The 15,265-nt window shown below is 49.0% G+C and overlaps 1 protein-coding gene across 1 annotated transcript in view; it reads left to right on the top strand.

The window, feature by feature from the left end:
• DSCAM (DS cell adhesion molecule) overlaps nucleotides 1–7,706 on the top strand; it is a 718,109-nt gene extending 710,403 nt beyond the window's left edge. Inside the window, exon 33 of the mRNA XM_045558333.1 lies at nucleotides 7,211–7,706. Coding sequence (XP_045414289.1) covers nucleotides 7,211–7,563 — 353 coding nt within the window. The 3' untranslated portion in view covers nucleotides 7,564–7,706. The remainder of the gene's footprint in view (nucleotides 1–7,210) is intronic.
• The last annotated feature ends 7,559 nt before the right edge of the window (nucleotides 7,707–15,265 follow it).

The raw sequence follows: 15,265 nt of genomic DNA, 5'->3' as shown, positions 1-15,265 counted from the left end.
TGAGTCCATAACTCCTCATGAACTAGCATTCTAAGGTTGAAGAGTACAATTCCTTATCCTGGTTGAATTCAACATTTTGTAAGTAAAATGAAAGTGAAATGAGGATCCACTTGGAGATACGAACTTTGATCATCTAAACTAGGGTTTCTCCACGGCAGCAAAGTTCCTATCTCCGGCGGGAGAGTGCTTTGTGGGGGGGCGTCCTATGCACTGCAGGATGCTGAGCGGCATCCCTGGCCTCGGACCCACAGATACCAGTAGCAGCCCCCTCCCGCCATGACAACCAAACATGTCTTCAGACATCTCCACGTGTCCCCTAGGGGCCAAAATCACCCTCGGGGGGAACCACCCATCTGATCTTCGGACACCTTCCCTTGGTGCAGTGTGTGGCACAGGCAGGAGCCATTGCTTGAGGATGGATGAATGGGATGCACACACGTTATAGATTTTCTGAATTGATTCATTCTTGTTCTGTTTCAGTATTGATTTTGCCATCCTTCTCCCAAAGCTGAAATACATTCAAACTGTGTATGAATCTGAATACATTGAGAAAGTTCTGGAGGCCTTGCATTTCTGTTTTTCAGCTAAAATGGGGCAGGATTAATCCAGCAGTTTTTACACCATCAGCCAGCTGTGGCTCAGAGGTGGCCATAGTGGGGGGTGGCCAGCTCTGTGCACGAATTGCAGGTGGGTGTGGGGATGGCAGGGGAATCTGCACTGGCTCAGGCAGGGGTGGGGTGTTAATGATGCAGAGTGGTTAGGGACGGGGGAGAAATCAGAAATTTCAGAAACAGTGGCACTAGAGGTCCCCGAGGGCAGTGGCAGGAGGATGAGAAGGAAGTGTTATGTCCAGGAATCAGGCATAACATGGCAACAGTGGCCACATCGTCCTCACCCCGCCAGGCAGGAGTCAGAACCGAGCCCGGCTCCCTCCCGCAGGGCAGTGACAGGCACAGCTCGGGTCTGTCTGCCTGGATGGGAATCGGGCGCCCCAGGGAGGGCAGGCTGCTGGCTGCTCTTGGGCACTGGAACCCCTAGGGCTCCCTGAGGGCTGTTTCATCGTCGGTAACGCACGTGTATTGTCATCATGCCCACCTCTCTGGGGCCTCTCTCCCTCTCTCCACTGCTTTTTACCACTGTTCGTGGGGTTCAGTTCCCAGGTTCCCTTTTTCCATCTGCTGTTCTCTATTTGTGACTTTTTGTGTCTAGTTTCATCTCTCCATAGATCTGCATGGCCTGTTTCTTTCCTTCTGCCACCCTGTGCATGTTTGTGTGTGTGTGTGTGTGTGTGTGTGTGTGTGCATGTTTCCGTCTCTCTGATCCCCCAGCCACCCTCCTGCCCCATCCACCTCAACCTCCTCTGGCACCCATCTGCCCCAGCATCTCAACTCTGAACTCAGTCCTCAGAGCTCTCCCCTCCCCACAGGTGTCCCCACCTCCTGTAGCCCTCACTGCATGCCTCTCACTCCAAGGCCTTGGGCCTCGGGGGCAGAGCACATGGGCTCAGGGTGTGCAGATGTGCAGGTACAACCCACAAAATCAGCAGGTGGACCTTGTCCCGAAGGCCCAGGTGGGACTCTGTTGGCCTCTGTATTCAGGCTGGGTTTGGGAAGGAGGCTTGAGCTGTGTTCAGCCGGCCGGGAAGGAGCTGGGAGTCAGGCAGTTGGTGAGCAGGGGGAGGAGGCACACGGGGGAGGCCAGGCCAGCCCCTCTCGCTGTCACAAGGTGGGCTGAGTCCCACTGCTTTTCTGGTCTGATTTTCCCTCCTTTCTCTCTCCTTATCCCTCTCCTACCTGTGTCTTTGCCTTCTATTTGCCTGTGATTTTATGGATAGAAGTTGCAGCACCAGGGAAACAAAATAGAAAGAAAGAAATCAAGGAAACAAGCAAAAAAGAAAGAAAGAGGCAGAGAAGAGAGAGAGAAAGGAGAGACAGAGAGGAAGGAGGAAAGGAAGAGGAGAGGAGGAGAAATGTGAGCCACAGGGAAGCAAAGAGGAGGAAGTAACATAATAGAGTGTGCAAATCATTACCAAAAATGTTAGTGAATTCCACTGTAGGTGGTTTTACTGGAAACAGAGTACCAAGAGTGGACTTCGGTTACGGTGGTGCACGTGGCAGACGGATTTAGCACACAAGGATGCTGAGGGTAGGTGTACCTGCTGGAGGTGAGCACCCATGGTGTGGTGACCCCATGTGGTGACTCTGCAGTTCAAAGCAGAAAGGATCCTTGAACTTCTCGGAGGTCACTGCTATGTTCAGATGCGTGGGAGAACTCAAGAAGGTCCTGGCCGATTAGCTATGGGGCGTGTCACTCCATGCCAGGGGCGGGTCAGCTGGGGAGGGCTGGACCAAACTGTAAAGGCCGGTGGAGACAGATCCCCTCACCCAGGTAAAGTTTTACGTACATTATCTAATTAAATCTTCACCATAGCCCTGGATGGTAGATTCTGCTATTATTCCCATTTTATGGATAAGGAAACTGAGCCCACATCTATACCAGTCAGACAAATGCAGGCAATGTCATCCTGACCTCTACTCCTCATCACCACAGCTGGAGTCGAGGTTCCCACGTGACACAGGCAGGTGGAGGGCAGGGTGGGGGTGATGAGAAAAGCCGTCGCTCCAACATCTGCCGTCTCCCACTTCACGTCTCTTCCTGAAGCAGTGATTGCGTGCGTTGTCCTGGCACGTGTAGGCATCTGAAGAACACAGGAAATGCCCAGGCCACTAGAGACTCCAGCTCCCCAGCGGGTCTCAGACGAGCACATGGGCTGGGATTGTAATGGGCAAAGCTTACCACTGATCACTGCGGTGCTTTCTTCCCCACGAATGTGTGAATTCCTGCGAGAGCTCATTTTCAGCATGCACACGCTCAGAGGGGCTGCTTTGGGTGCTAATCAGGAAACACACACTGTCTAAGGGAGCTAATGAGAGCACCCTACAACTTCACAAAGCTTTGCCTGACAACTGATCACTCAGGGATATTGGGTGCTCAGAGATATTCGGCAGACCTGCAGTACGCAAACACAAGGAGTCCTTGTCTGCAAAGATGTAACACTGGGCTGTTTCCATTATGGACGATTTTCATTCCTCACCAATCTGTATTTGAGCTACTTGAACCCCTGGATCACTACATCCAGGGAGCCCCTGAAGGCAGGATGCAGATATTGTGAGCCTTGTCTTTTGATTTCAAATACGTTTGTTCCGTCCAACCTAAGCCCTGAGCATTCTGTAATCCAGCTGGGACCAAGATGCTGTTGCTTTTTAGGGGTTTAATAAGCCCTGTGCATTCAATGGGGAGTTGCTGGAATAGAGATTTATCCCCAAATCTGTTACAACACATTACAAATATGCCAAGTGCTCTTGATTGAGTTGGGTCTCAGAAGCAGCAGGAGGCATTCTTGACCTACATTCTGAAATAATCCTGGAGGTAAATGTCTTTCACATTTTCTCAGATATTTGAACATGATAAAAATGATATTACTCATGTAAATAAGTAAAAAAGCAAATTAATATAATTTATTTACTGTACTCTTAAAAAATAATGACAGATAATCACCTGTAGGAAATCAGATATATTTAAATACACAAATTTCAAAATTGGTCAGTTAGTGTGTATTGATTCACATGCAAGATGACCTTCAGATTACAAAAGAATTTTCTGATTTATTTCTTAATGACAGCTCTGTTAATGCTCTCGTGACATTTGTTTATAAATAGTTAACCCCTAGAGAGAGAAAATTGAAGACTATATCCATAAATATCCATGAATATTTATATTCATAAATGAATATCAATAATTTTCAATGCCATACAGTGTCATAAAGGTTTAAGAATTAAATACTCGCATCTGTCAGGAACAAAGCTGACATGGTGATGTTCCTGAACCCTCAACATCAGAGTCTGTAATGGCAAGCCTCATGCCATCATTTCTTTAAGCCAAGGTCCAGATGCATCAAGTTACCAAAATCCTTTTCACGAGAATGCCAAATTACGTAATTTCTTTCTATAAGAGTTTTATGGCCAATTTATTTTCTAGGTACTTATTGTTGGACTTCCTTTTGATCTAGTTGGCCTCATAAAGCCAACATTCAATTAGAGTGCCTTTGATTTCACTGAGCCAAACCCAAAGCGTCACTGGGGTCATTTTGGCAAATTACATGCTGTAGTTCTTAATGAAATCATATAACTACCCAGCATCGAATAATAGAATAATGACATCCTGAAAAAGCCAATGAGAAAATGCTAAGTGAATTTCTGAATCGTAAATAATACCCAGTGGCATGGCAATGTAATAACGCAAGGACATGCAAATCATTTGGTAAATTTCCCAAGAATAAGGTCACCGTCCCTCTTGTCCTGGGAAGAAAATGTTAAGAAAAGTAAGAGCATTTTGGAAAGTCTTATGCTCACTTAAATTGTATGAGATGCATTTTTCAGTGCTTGCCTGGGTTTTATTTATTTCTAGTGCTCTTATACCCTCTAGTAGTCCTTTCCTTCTGTTATACTGGTTATTCTCTGTGAGTGGGTAAACTTGTAGGCGTTTTCTAAGGTTCTAGGCTTTAATCACACGTCACTTCCATTGCCCTGTTAGCATGGCAGCTGGCCAATGGCAGCCTTCATGTGGTGCAGGTGGTCTTGCAAACCCCAGCCCTGTACCTTCAGAGTCCAAGGCCTAGACAAAGAAGGCTTGATTGGCTGCTATGAGCCAATAGGAGAATAAGGAAAGTAGGGAATATTTTGCAGCAAAAAAATATAAGAATTTTCAGTTGTTTTAGATTCAGAAAGTGAGCCATGCATTGTGCTAGAGATGTATTATTATGATTAAAATGCCTACTAGGTACCTCCTCTTGGATGTCCCCCAACCACATCAGACTCAACACATCTGAAACCAAAACCCTTGTCTTTGCCATCAAAATATGACTTTTCCCCTATGAATCCTTGCACAGTTAACAGTTCTACTGTCCCCCCAGTTTCCTGAGTTTAGAACCCGGAAGGAGTCACCCCAACCCTTCTTTCTGCTTCACCACTTCCACTTGTCATCAATTCTGAAGGCATCTTCCTCGGGCCTCCTTCATTTCTCGTGATTTCGTTTCCCTCTACATCCCACATCTGCCCCTGAGCTCAGGCCATCATTGCATCTCTCCCCCTGCACCTCCTCCTCCCTGGGCTCTTGGCCCCAGGACTGTGTGCCCCCAGCCCATCCTCTAGCCAGAGCTTCTCACCTGGTATGCCATCAGTTACAGATGTGCCAAGCAGGTGGGTCCCTCAGGTGCCGAGATGGCCAGGAAGGGCCCCCTGCGTTCATTCCAGTGTGCTGCACAAATACCCCTTGTCTACGTGCCTTGAAGTGGGAACTGTGGATGCACTGGGCCAGAGAACGTGCGCTGTCTGTACTAAAATAGCAGAAACTCAGATCCAGGGTCAGCCCAGCTCAAGCTGACCAGTGTTGGTTGCAAAGTGCATCTAGTGCTGGGCCCTAACTGTGCTCAAGCATTTCAGGGGGTGATGGGATGCAATAAAACGGTGAACCAGGGCCAAGAAGATGGAAATAAAAAGGAGTGCAGAGATATTTTGCAGTAGAATTAACCTGAAGAGGAAGGTGTCAATGAGGACGCCAAGGTTTCAAGGATGGAAGGAGGGCGCAGACATTACTAGAGATCGGCACGCAGGTGAGAGCAGCATTTGGGGATGAGGGGGCCTGGAGGCTGGCCTTCATGAGCTGAGTTTGTAGACCATGATGTTCAAAATTCAGGATGGACAGACACTCGTGTAAATTCCTAGCAAAGCCTCTGAAATTCAGAAAGGAGAGCAAAATGGAAAAGGTAGATGTGAGAGTTGTTTATAAAGAGATGCCACAAGCAGCCAAGCCCCTCGAGAGAGAGCTGAGAGCAGGCCACCTGGAAAACTCTGTATTTAGGAGGTAGATAGAGAAACAGATCCAGGAAGGGAAGTGAGAAGTGGCCGTCGGGGACACAGGAAGAGACCAGGAGACCACAGGGCCACGGCAACTCAGAGTGCCCAGAACAAAAGTATCAACAGCATTAAATGTTGTGATAATACAAGTAGGATGAGGACCAAGAAGAAACTGTAGAATTTAGCACTCAGAGGTCATAGTCAACCTTCAAAAGAACGATTCTAATAGTTGATGCTGATAGAATCTGTGTCAGGTCAGGTTTTCCAAGAACCACGTGTTGGGCAGATTAGCTGTGCAAGGGGTTCCTTGGGGAAACTTAGGGAAACTCTTGTGAAGCATAGAGAGACAGGCAGCAGGAGGAGTCAGAGGGCATCCAGGGACCACAACTCGGGTCTGACACCTGTTGGGTTTGGGCAGGAAGAGCCTCAGGCTGTAATGTTCTTCTGAGACGGCTGCAGCAAGACCACTGGGCACACATCACATGTGAGCAAGTCCGTGCTGGGCAGTGATCTGCAGGGGACCCTGTCGTGCTCGTCCCTGGCTGGGAGCAGCCCAGAGGAAGGGTAGGCTCGGCGTTTGGGGGATGCAGCTGGAGACCATCAGCGATCTGTCCCCCTGCAGCAGGTGTTCCTGAAGGAGACCTGAGGGTCCGTTTCCATGGCACCAGAGAGGCCAGAGTGAGGGATGTTGAGAAGGGAGTAGAAATACCAATACTCTGCTTAACAGCTCCTCTAAGCTGTTGTTACCTCTGTACACAGCACAGAAGAGACACAAGGAGGAGGGTAGCAGGTAGGCAAGGCCTGATGAAGAGGTGTTTTCAACGCCATCACAGATACCCATAACCAGTGGCTGGCCAAGGTCACGTGGTTTTGTAGACTTGCCAAGACTAGTGCCAGCTCTCCGCGATGCTTTCCTCAGCACCCCTGGCTCTCTCCTCACACCCTGTGCCCTCCCGGTATCCCAAGTCACATGCCGGCTTCAGTCCATCCCAGTTTGTACCCAGTGGACACTGTTGTAGCCTTTGATATATATTTTTTTCAATTGTGGTATTTTGAAGACTTTTGTTACCTCCATTTCTCTGGTTCAAGTATGACATCGAAGAGCCTAAGTTAGTGCACGGTAGGGAAGTGAGCCCTTCCTGTGCCCAGGGAGAGGTACGGGGACAATTCTACCCATCTTTGTGGTGGGCTCTGTCGAGGTGTCTTGGAAAATGCCCCTGTCACAGTGGCATTTCCACCTCTGCGTGCATTTGCCAAATGAAGAAACCAACTAATTGCTCTGTGTTTGTTTCCAGGTGACCTCATACATTTGCCTCCATACCTTAGAATGGACTTTTTATTAAATCGAGGTGGTCCAGGCACCAGCAGGGACCTGAGTTTAGGACAGGCGTGCCTGGAACCTCAGAAAAGTCGGACCCTGAAGCGCCCCACGGTCCTTGAGCCCATCCCGATGGAAGCCTCCTCTTCCACCTCCTCCACGAGAGAAGGACAGGCGAGGCAGCCGGGGGCCGTGGCCACATTACCTCAGCGAGAGGGGGCAGAGCTGGGACAGGCAGCTAAAATGAGCAGCTCCCAGGAATCGCTGCTCGACTCTCGGGGCCATTTGAAAGGGAACAACCCCTACGCAAAGTCGTACACCCTGGTATAACAAACAGCATGACTGGACCGTGGTTGTAAATACAATTTAAACAATTCAATCAAAGCTACCTTTTTTTTACGGAATTCCAATATTTATAATTAAAGAAAATTGCCAAAATATATTAAAAAAAAAAGAGAAAATACTGAAACCACAGACAGTGCAAAGACTCTCCTGCTTTTTTTCTGTCTGAGTGTGAGCTCCATCTGCCTGGGCATCTGATTTTTTGGGAAAGAAGTCCAGTTTTATGATCTTCACAGGCTATTGCATTTTTACTGATTTTCTACAAAGTGCATGGGGGACTCATTCAACCTTCTGGCTGGAAGTTCTATCACACAAGAGTCAAGAAAGAAAACGGGGAGGGGGGAAATCAGCCGATTTGTGAATTGAAAGGGAACATTGATTTGGGGGCGGGGAAACTTCAGTCACGTTCGCACACCTTTCTTTCCCATTAGAAACCGGGTCCTCGATTTGATCTTCTTTCGTTGTTAATTAGGATGAGTGCCGTCAGTGAAGGGGTGGGGGGGGAATCAATTTGGTTTTCTTTTTTGTTTATTTTTTAATTTGATGAGACACTCTTTGCATTTTGTCTAAGCGAAATAAAAAAGAAAAGGTCGTCTGCCTTTATTTCCATGTCTGCTTCTCTTGTCTTCTACCGATTGCTGGGTCACGTCTTCTACTGGTACTTCTGTTTAGAAACACCAGGCCCGAACCCAGAGCCCAACTCCGTCAGTCAGAGGAGATACTAAGGCCCCGAACCCCTCAGGCACCGCTGGGGAGAGCAAAGAGGGTACTGCTTCTGCTCTCAGGCTGGAGGAGACAAAACGTAGGCTGGTCTCTGTCGCAATGCAGGGCCGGCCTGAGCCTTCCAAGCCCCCTGCAAGGCTCTGCTCCTTGCCTTCCCACAGGCAGGGATCAGCAGACCATGGCCTGTGGGCCAAACTCAGCCTCCTGCTGTTTTTGTAAATAAAGTTTTATTGGAACAAGGCTGCACGCACTGTTTGCTGTTGTCTGTGGCTGCTTCCATGCCACTGTGGCGGAGGTGAGTGGTTGCCACAGACACAGCATGGCCCACAGAGCCCAAAATGTTCCCTACCTGGCCCCAGCTGGAGCCTCTGGAGGAGGACACTGCGTCCCACCCTCCAGGACTTGTTCTATCTGTGCTGTGACTGGCATCCAAACGTACAATAAGCCATCCTAATACGTGTGGTCTCCACTAGACTCTTCTATACCCAGACGAAAGCTAGTGAGTAGTAAGGGCTGTTGCTCTGACATCTAAGGTTTTATTTTCCTTCCTCTCGCTTTAAATTATCTGCCAGGTGGCTCATTCTCAGAGAGAGCTTAATTCATAAGGAGTATGACCTGCAGTCTTCACCCCAAGACCCTTGCCCAGTGCGCTTTCAAAACAGCCAGTCATCCTCCCTGGGCCCCAAGGCCCCGTTTCAGGCTCCCCCCCGTGAACAGGAAGGATAACTGCATCTTCCTGTCAGAGTTCTGGCATTGACTGGAAAATGCGATCACATGCCCACCCGCATGGTGCTGTCAATGCAGCACCATGACTGGTGCTGTCAATAGTTATTATCATCGCGGAACATAGTCAGAAACGTCTTTCCTTCCCTCCTTCTTTTCCATCTTCTCTTCCTTCTATGTATTTTCCAGGCAGGCCCATTTTCCTCTTAGGGTCAGTGACACAGCTGAGTCCAGCACCGTGTCAGGACACCACTGCTGGCTCTAACATTAGACGACTCCGTGAACGTAAGGGGCGCAGTTTTTCTTGCCGTGGTTTCAGAGTTTAACCCATGACGACATGTTCACATACTCACAGACTGCCTTTTTTATGCAAAAGAAATGAAATGGTACTTTCTGTAGGGGAAACAAAATTAAAGCTCGGTCTTTCATCAGCCTAAAACTTCTATATTCCCCAAACTTAGAGGTTGACCTTTTTAAAATTTTTCTCTCAAGCTGTACAAAAATAAAAAAATTCCACATCCTGTCTGCCTCTGGGATGGATTGCTTTCAAGACGTCTGCGTTAGACATACTCATTAAAGCGAGTTCAACATGCAAGCACTGTATGGAAAAGTTCACCTCTGTATCTCCCAGGCAGGAGCCCAGGATCACTGTCTACGAAGGGATCCTGAGCTGTAGATTAAAGGGGGGAACTGTATACTAACAAGACCATTATTAAAAGTGATAATAATTAATTTCTTCTGGACTGCTGTCTGTCTCTAATCTGATTTGTTTAAGGGGGATCATCCTATTAGCCCAAGTCTGCAAACAGAATATTTTATCTTAGAATGGTGAAATGCAGATACATTTTTTATCCTCCAGCCAATAGCTACCGGGTGGATGGAGGGTTTCCTCCTCAGCGCCCAGCCGGCTGGCAGCCTGAAAAATGCCACCTTCCCGAAGTGAGCAAGGGCTCCTCTCAATACACGGCCAGCGAGCCACATGACACTCGGCGCTCGTACTGTCCCCAGGAGCCTGGGGCTTCTGTTCAATTCACAGGCCTGCCAGACAACTCTTTCTCACGCCACCTCCACCCTGGCGACCCAGGAAGAGAAGAGGGAGGAAAAGTTGAGAAGACAGAACAGCGACATGCCATGAAGCTGGTCTCCAGATCGACTGAGTAATCTCTAATTCCACCCATTGTCTTTGTGCCTTGCTGCAGGGACTCCTGATACTATCTTAAGGTACAGGAAACACTGTTGCTTAAATTGCTCTCTAAATAAGCAGCAGATCACCACTCAGTTAAGGGCCCTCTGACCTGGTGCCATAATCCCTGAATCACTCGCATGACAGAAGTTTCATGCAATGTCTAAGGGCATGGCTGAGGTCTCCCAGGCTCTGCAAGCCTAGAAGTCAGTTCACAGCAATGGTGCACAGCATCTGGGGACTGGCATAAGATTAGGAACCCAAGGACTAGTTTGTTAAAGGCCACCTACCCTGGAAAGGTTCAAAAGAACCTAACAGTATGTTCATATTTAAAAGTATCTTTTAACTTTCTAAAGAATGTGGCCCAAAGCGTATCTCAGCTCTCTGAAGAGCACCCGGAAAGACTAAATATCCACAATTTAATCTCAAGGGCTCCTGAACCCCACCTTGCTTCTCCACCCATTGGTCCAAAATGACTCATCAAACAGAGTACAAGGAGTGAGGCTGAGTGAGGGAAATATTTCTTGTAGGTCTTGAAAACCAAGCTGTTGTAATCCCTAACAAGGGCACACATCAAGAAGGAATCTCCGGGCCTGCATAAAAACTGTCTGTTTGCTGTGGTATGTTTGTTTGCATGAGAAGACTCGTGTGGCAAAGCCCTTGGGTAACCTACCAAACGGCCCCGACACGCCAGATCCTCACCAGGGACAGATGGTGACTGCGGACAGGATCCCAACTGAGCCCCCACTCCCGGCAAGCTGGGGCTGAAGACTGGATGGGCCTGAGCCTAGCGTGGGTCACCCAGCGCTGTCAAGCTTAGGAGGGGAACACAGCTGTTGGAAGACAATTCCCTGCAGGTCCCTTTGCACTTGTGCATGTCTTCTGAGCTGGGGCTTTGGTGGCTTCTGCTCTGGACTGTTTTCGAGGATGTTTGCATAACAGATAGCATTGGAAGGTAGAGATGGCATCTCCCTGCTGGGCAAAAGGCAGATGCTTGCTGACCTGAATAACAAAAACAATGTCTTTCTCGGAGGCAGAGTTTGGGCACGTTTCCCAACAGCCTCCTTTAAAAGTTTCCTAGGCATTAGCCACAGGCATTCTGGGTTCACACCCTCACTACTCCCTGACGTCGGGGTGGTCCGGGCAGGCTCCCTCAGCTCCTGCCATTGGCATCCTGATCTCATCTTCTCCGTGAGGCCCCCCTGAACCTCCTAGTTAATACCACAGTCTCCAGCCCCCGCATTCCTGCCCCTCATATCTGCTCTAGCTCGTTTTCCATACCCTTATCATCTCCTAACTTACTCTATAATTTACTCATTTATAATGGTTTTTGTCTATTACCTGTCTTCCCTCTCTAGAATGCCAGCTCCACGAGGACAGAGCTCATTGTTTTGTCCCCCATTCCTGGGACAGTGCCGGGTACATGTAGGCATCCTATAAGGATTTGCTGAGTGGGGGAAACAGTTTGGGGTTTCCTAGGCTTAGAGCTCCTCAGCCTTGACGCAAACCCAATTTGTGCACAGCGTCGGCCTGGACTGCTCTGCGTCACCCCGCATCACCCCATGGGTCCTGGGGGGACAGGGGAACTGATGGGAATATGGCGCTCAAGCTGAGTGCTGTGCCGTGAGAAATAACGTCTTCACTCTCTGACTCCGGAGTCTCGTGTCTTCTGCCAGCACCCACGAAGCTGTGGCAGCCGACCTGCAACTTGCCAGTTGGGTAAAAATCTGCCTCTCTACAGTCCTGGATGATGACAAACTAGGCAGGGGCAGCGCCAGCCCCTCCCCACTCTCCAGAAGGACTAACTGCAGCGTACACTTACAAGTGTGATCTACTCACAAATTGTTTGCAGGTCGGTGGGAATGCCATTATTTTTTTCTTTCTCTCTCCTCAATCTCTCAGAAAGAAAGAAAAATTTAACACTTGGAAAGAGTGACTTTGACACATGGCAAGGAGGGCCTGTTCCATCTCCCAAGACAAGCTTGGCACAGCCAGAAAGCCCTTTGTGTCCCAGAAACTTCAGACGAGGTGTAAGAAGAAAAGACAATGTTTATCATCTCTAGCACTGGGTCTCCCCAGAGAGGGCCGCGTTCTGCCTCAAGAAGATAATCTTTCCAAGGAGAAAAAACATCCAGAACATACATTCTCGTGGGGGGCGGGGAGGTTGGGGGATGCTCACAGATGTCCTTAGGAACAGCAGTCCAGGGGCCACACTGCCACCGAGGTGGGTTGCCACGTCCCCTCGGACATCACAGTGAAAGGAAAGGCTTTGGGGACAAGGATTCTACTCTCAAAGAATTAATTCAGAGTTTGCCTCAATCTTTCATCCTCTGAGGTTCCCCTAAGGGCTGAGCACCTCACTAAATACAGGGGACCTCCTCTTGCTGTGCTATGGGGAAATGGTTTAGCAGTCTATTAAAAAGACACTTCCTATTTCTGGATCTGAAATTATAAGTGTCTTATACAGGTGAGAATTCTCAGAGGGAGACATGATGCTGTGGGGTCCTGATCCAGCACTCAAGCCCCCGGCGAATATGAAACCAGGAGCCCTGCCCTGAGCAGGAGCACAGCCCTCCATGCAGCCACTGCCCACACTCGGTAAAACCCAAATCCAACACGTCCCCCTCCATGCCAACAGCCCTTGTCTCTTCCCCCATCCCAGGTGAGAGGTGGCTCTGCTGTGGCCCAGGAAGGTGACCGATGGCAGTCTCAGGAGATACATTCTGCCCATGCCAAGTAAAGCCCCAGCCAGGGAAAGATGCAAACGTTAGAACTGATGGTATTTTGATGTAGTCTCAGCCCAATACTGTACCTATTCCTCTGATTGTTTAGCCATGTGGCAAGAGAGCACTCCTGTCTCGTTGAAATTTCTGCTCACTTTTTCCAGTTGATTCTCTTTTCAAGCTCTTTTATGGTCCTCAAGTTAGTGGATGGCAGTCTGCCCACTTCTGCAGCAGGAGTTAGGCCTCAACATTCAGGTGCTGACGTTTCCAGGAAGAGGAGTAACAGTGCTTTGCATGGAGCCAAGAATGGTGACGATGCTTCCGAGAAGCATGATCGGAGCGCACAGGAAGGGAGCGTGCTCGTAATGGAGCTAACTGGTGTCCGTCCTCACAAAGACCATTCCCAAGATGTGTTTGCTTCCCCATTTCGCATGCCCATTCTGCAGAATATGACAACTGTATCTGTTTAATGGTGTAAATTCATAGGCGGATTTGGGGTTAGCAAGGCTCGTGGCACAGCGGCAGGAACACTGCACCGAGAGGCTCAGCCCCGGCACCCACGCCTCGGGGAACTCCCCACGAGGGCTCGGCCAAGGACGGCTGCTTTGGACATCGGTAAACAGACTTGAGGGGAACAGAAGGTCTCTGTGGTCCTTCTGGCTCAACAAGGAATATTTGAGCTCCTTGGAAGTGTGTGGGGGACAGGGTGGTGGGGCACTGAGGCTGCATTTCATTTATTTCTTCTTTGTACCCCAGGCACCCAGCACAGGCATCACCCCAAACTGATGAATCTTCAAAAAGGATGCCTGTGATGTGAATGTAGGTGTGCAGGTGTGCCGTGGAATGTTAAGAAGGATGCTCTAACTGTCCATGAGCCCAGCGTATAAGACAGCTTTTAATCTTTTTAATAAAACCCTACACTCAGCTAATTGGCGTGTGTTTACTATTTACCCTGGAGGGAAAAGGAAGGTACAGAAACAACCTGATTATTTTCAGATTCAGGTACTGGAGGCTTTACTGAGTGTTGCATAAAACTTCACACACTGGTGTTGAAAAGCTCGACGTTCCCTCTGTCCCTTCTAAATAAAAATGTCTCTTTAGGCAGGGGTCTACTTGAACATCCCATTTAGCAGATTTCTAAGTTTGTGCTGGTTATCCTTGTGCGAGAGTCAGCAGAAAAGGGACTTTTGTTGTCGGTGGTAAAAAGGCTGGTGGTCGGTCAACTCCCTCTGCCCCCAGCCAGCACTCCTGCCACAGCACAGCGGCAGCAGGTGCATAGCGTGTCTCATCCTTGGAAATGTGAACCAGACGATCAGAGCGGAGCCAGTGTTCTGCAGCCAGCCTAGGCTCCCACGGCACCAGCACGTCTGGTGCCAACACATTCTACGTGGACCAGGCAAACCCTCAGGACCCTCCCCAAACTCCCACCCCATCTCTTTCCCTCACTTAAGCGGACAGACTCTCAGGAAATCAAAAGCCATCAGAAAGGTTTGTCTTCCTCTTTCTGCTTCCCCAAATTCCTCCGGGCCACATCCTTCCTGAGCCTGCGCTCCCAGCGCAGTGGGAAAAGCGCTCATCTCCTGTCCGCAACTCACCCTCCACCTGCGCTCGGACCGCAGCTTCTCCCGGCCTTACAAGACTCTCACGACCCCCTTACTCTTGTATCTCCTCTCACATTCACGTGTAAATATACTCAGGTGTTGCCCATCAACGAAAAATTGTCTCTTCCTTCACCCTCCACTCACCCTAGACACTGTCCTCAGTTTCCCCATCCGTCTTAGTCCATTTGCTGTTGCTTATAACAGAATACCTAAAACTGAGTAGTTTATAAAGAAAAGGAATTTATTACTTACCATTATGGAGTCTGAGAAGTCCGAAGTTGAGGGGTCACATCTGGTGAGTGCCGTCTTGCTAACAGGGACTCTGCAGAGTGCCGCGGTGGTGCAGGGCATCGCAGGGTAAGGGGACCAAGCATGTCTCAGTCTCTCTTCCTCTTCCTATAAAGCCACCCATGCCACTGCCATGATAACCCATTAATCCATTAACCCATGAATAGATTAATCGTGGATTAATCCACTGATGGATTAATCAGCTCTTAAATGCCCCACCTCTGGATACTGCCACATTGGGGATTAGATTTCAACATGAGCTTTGGAGGGACAAACATTCAAACCACAGTGCCTTCCTTCACGAGGAGCCTCCAGAAGAGATGCATGCTGTAGACTCACGTCCTCCCCGCCTCTCTTCCTCCTGGTCTCCTCCGTCCCCTCCTGCAGCTGCTGTCCTCCAGCCCACAGGTGACTTCCTTGTGGCAGGATCCCAGTCCCCTTGGAAACCC

Source organism: Lemur catta, chromosome 1 (assembly GCF_020740605.2).
Source record: "Lemur catta isolate mLemCat1 chromosome 1, mLemCat1.pri, whole genome shotgun sequence".
Classification (NCBI taxonomy): domain Eukaryota; kingdom Metazoa; phylum Chordata; class Mammalia; order Primates; family Lemuridae; genus Lemur; species Lemur catta.
Note: the sequence above shows the minus strand (reverse complement) of the source record. Positions and strands in the feature narration are given on the sequence as shown.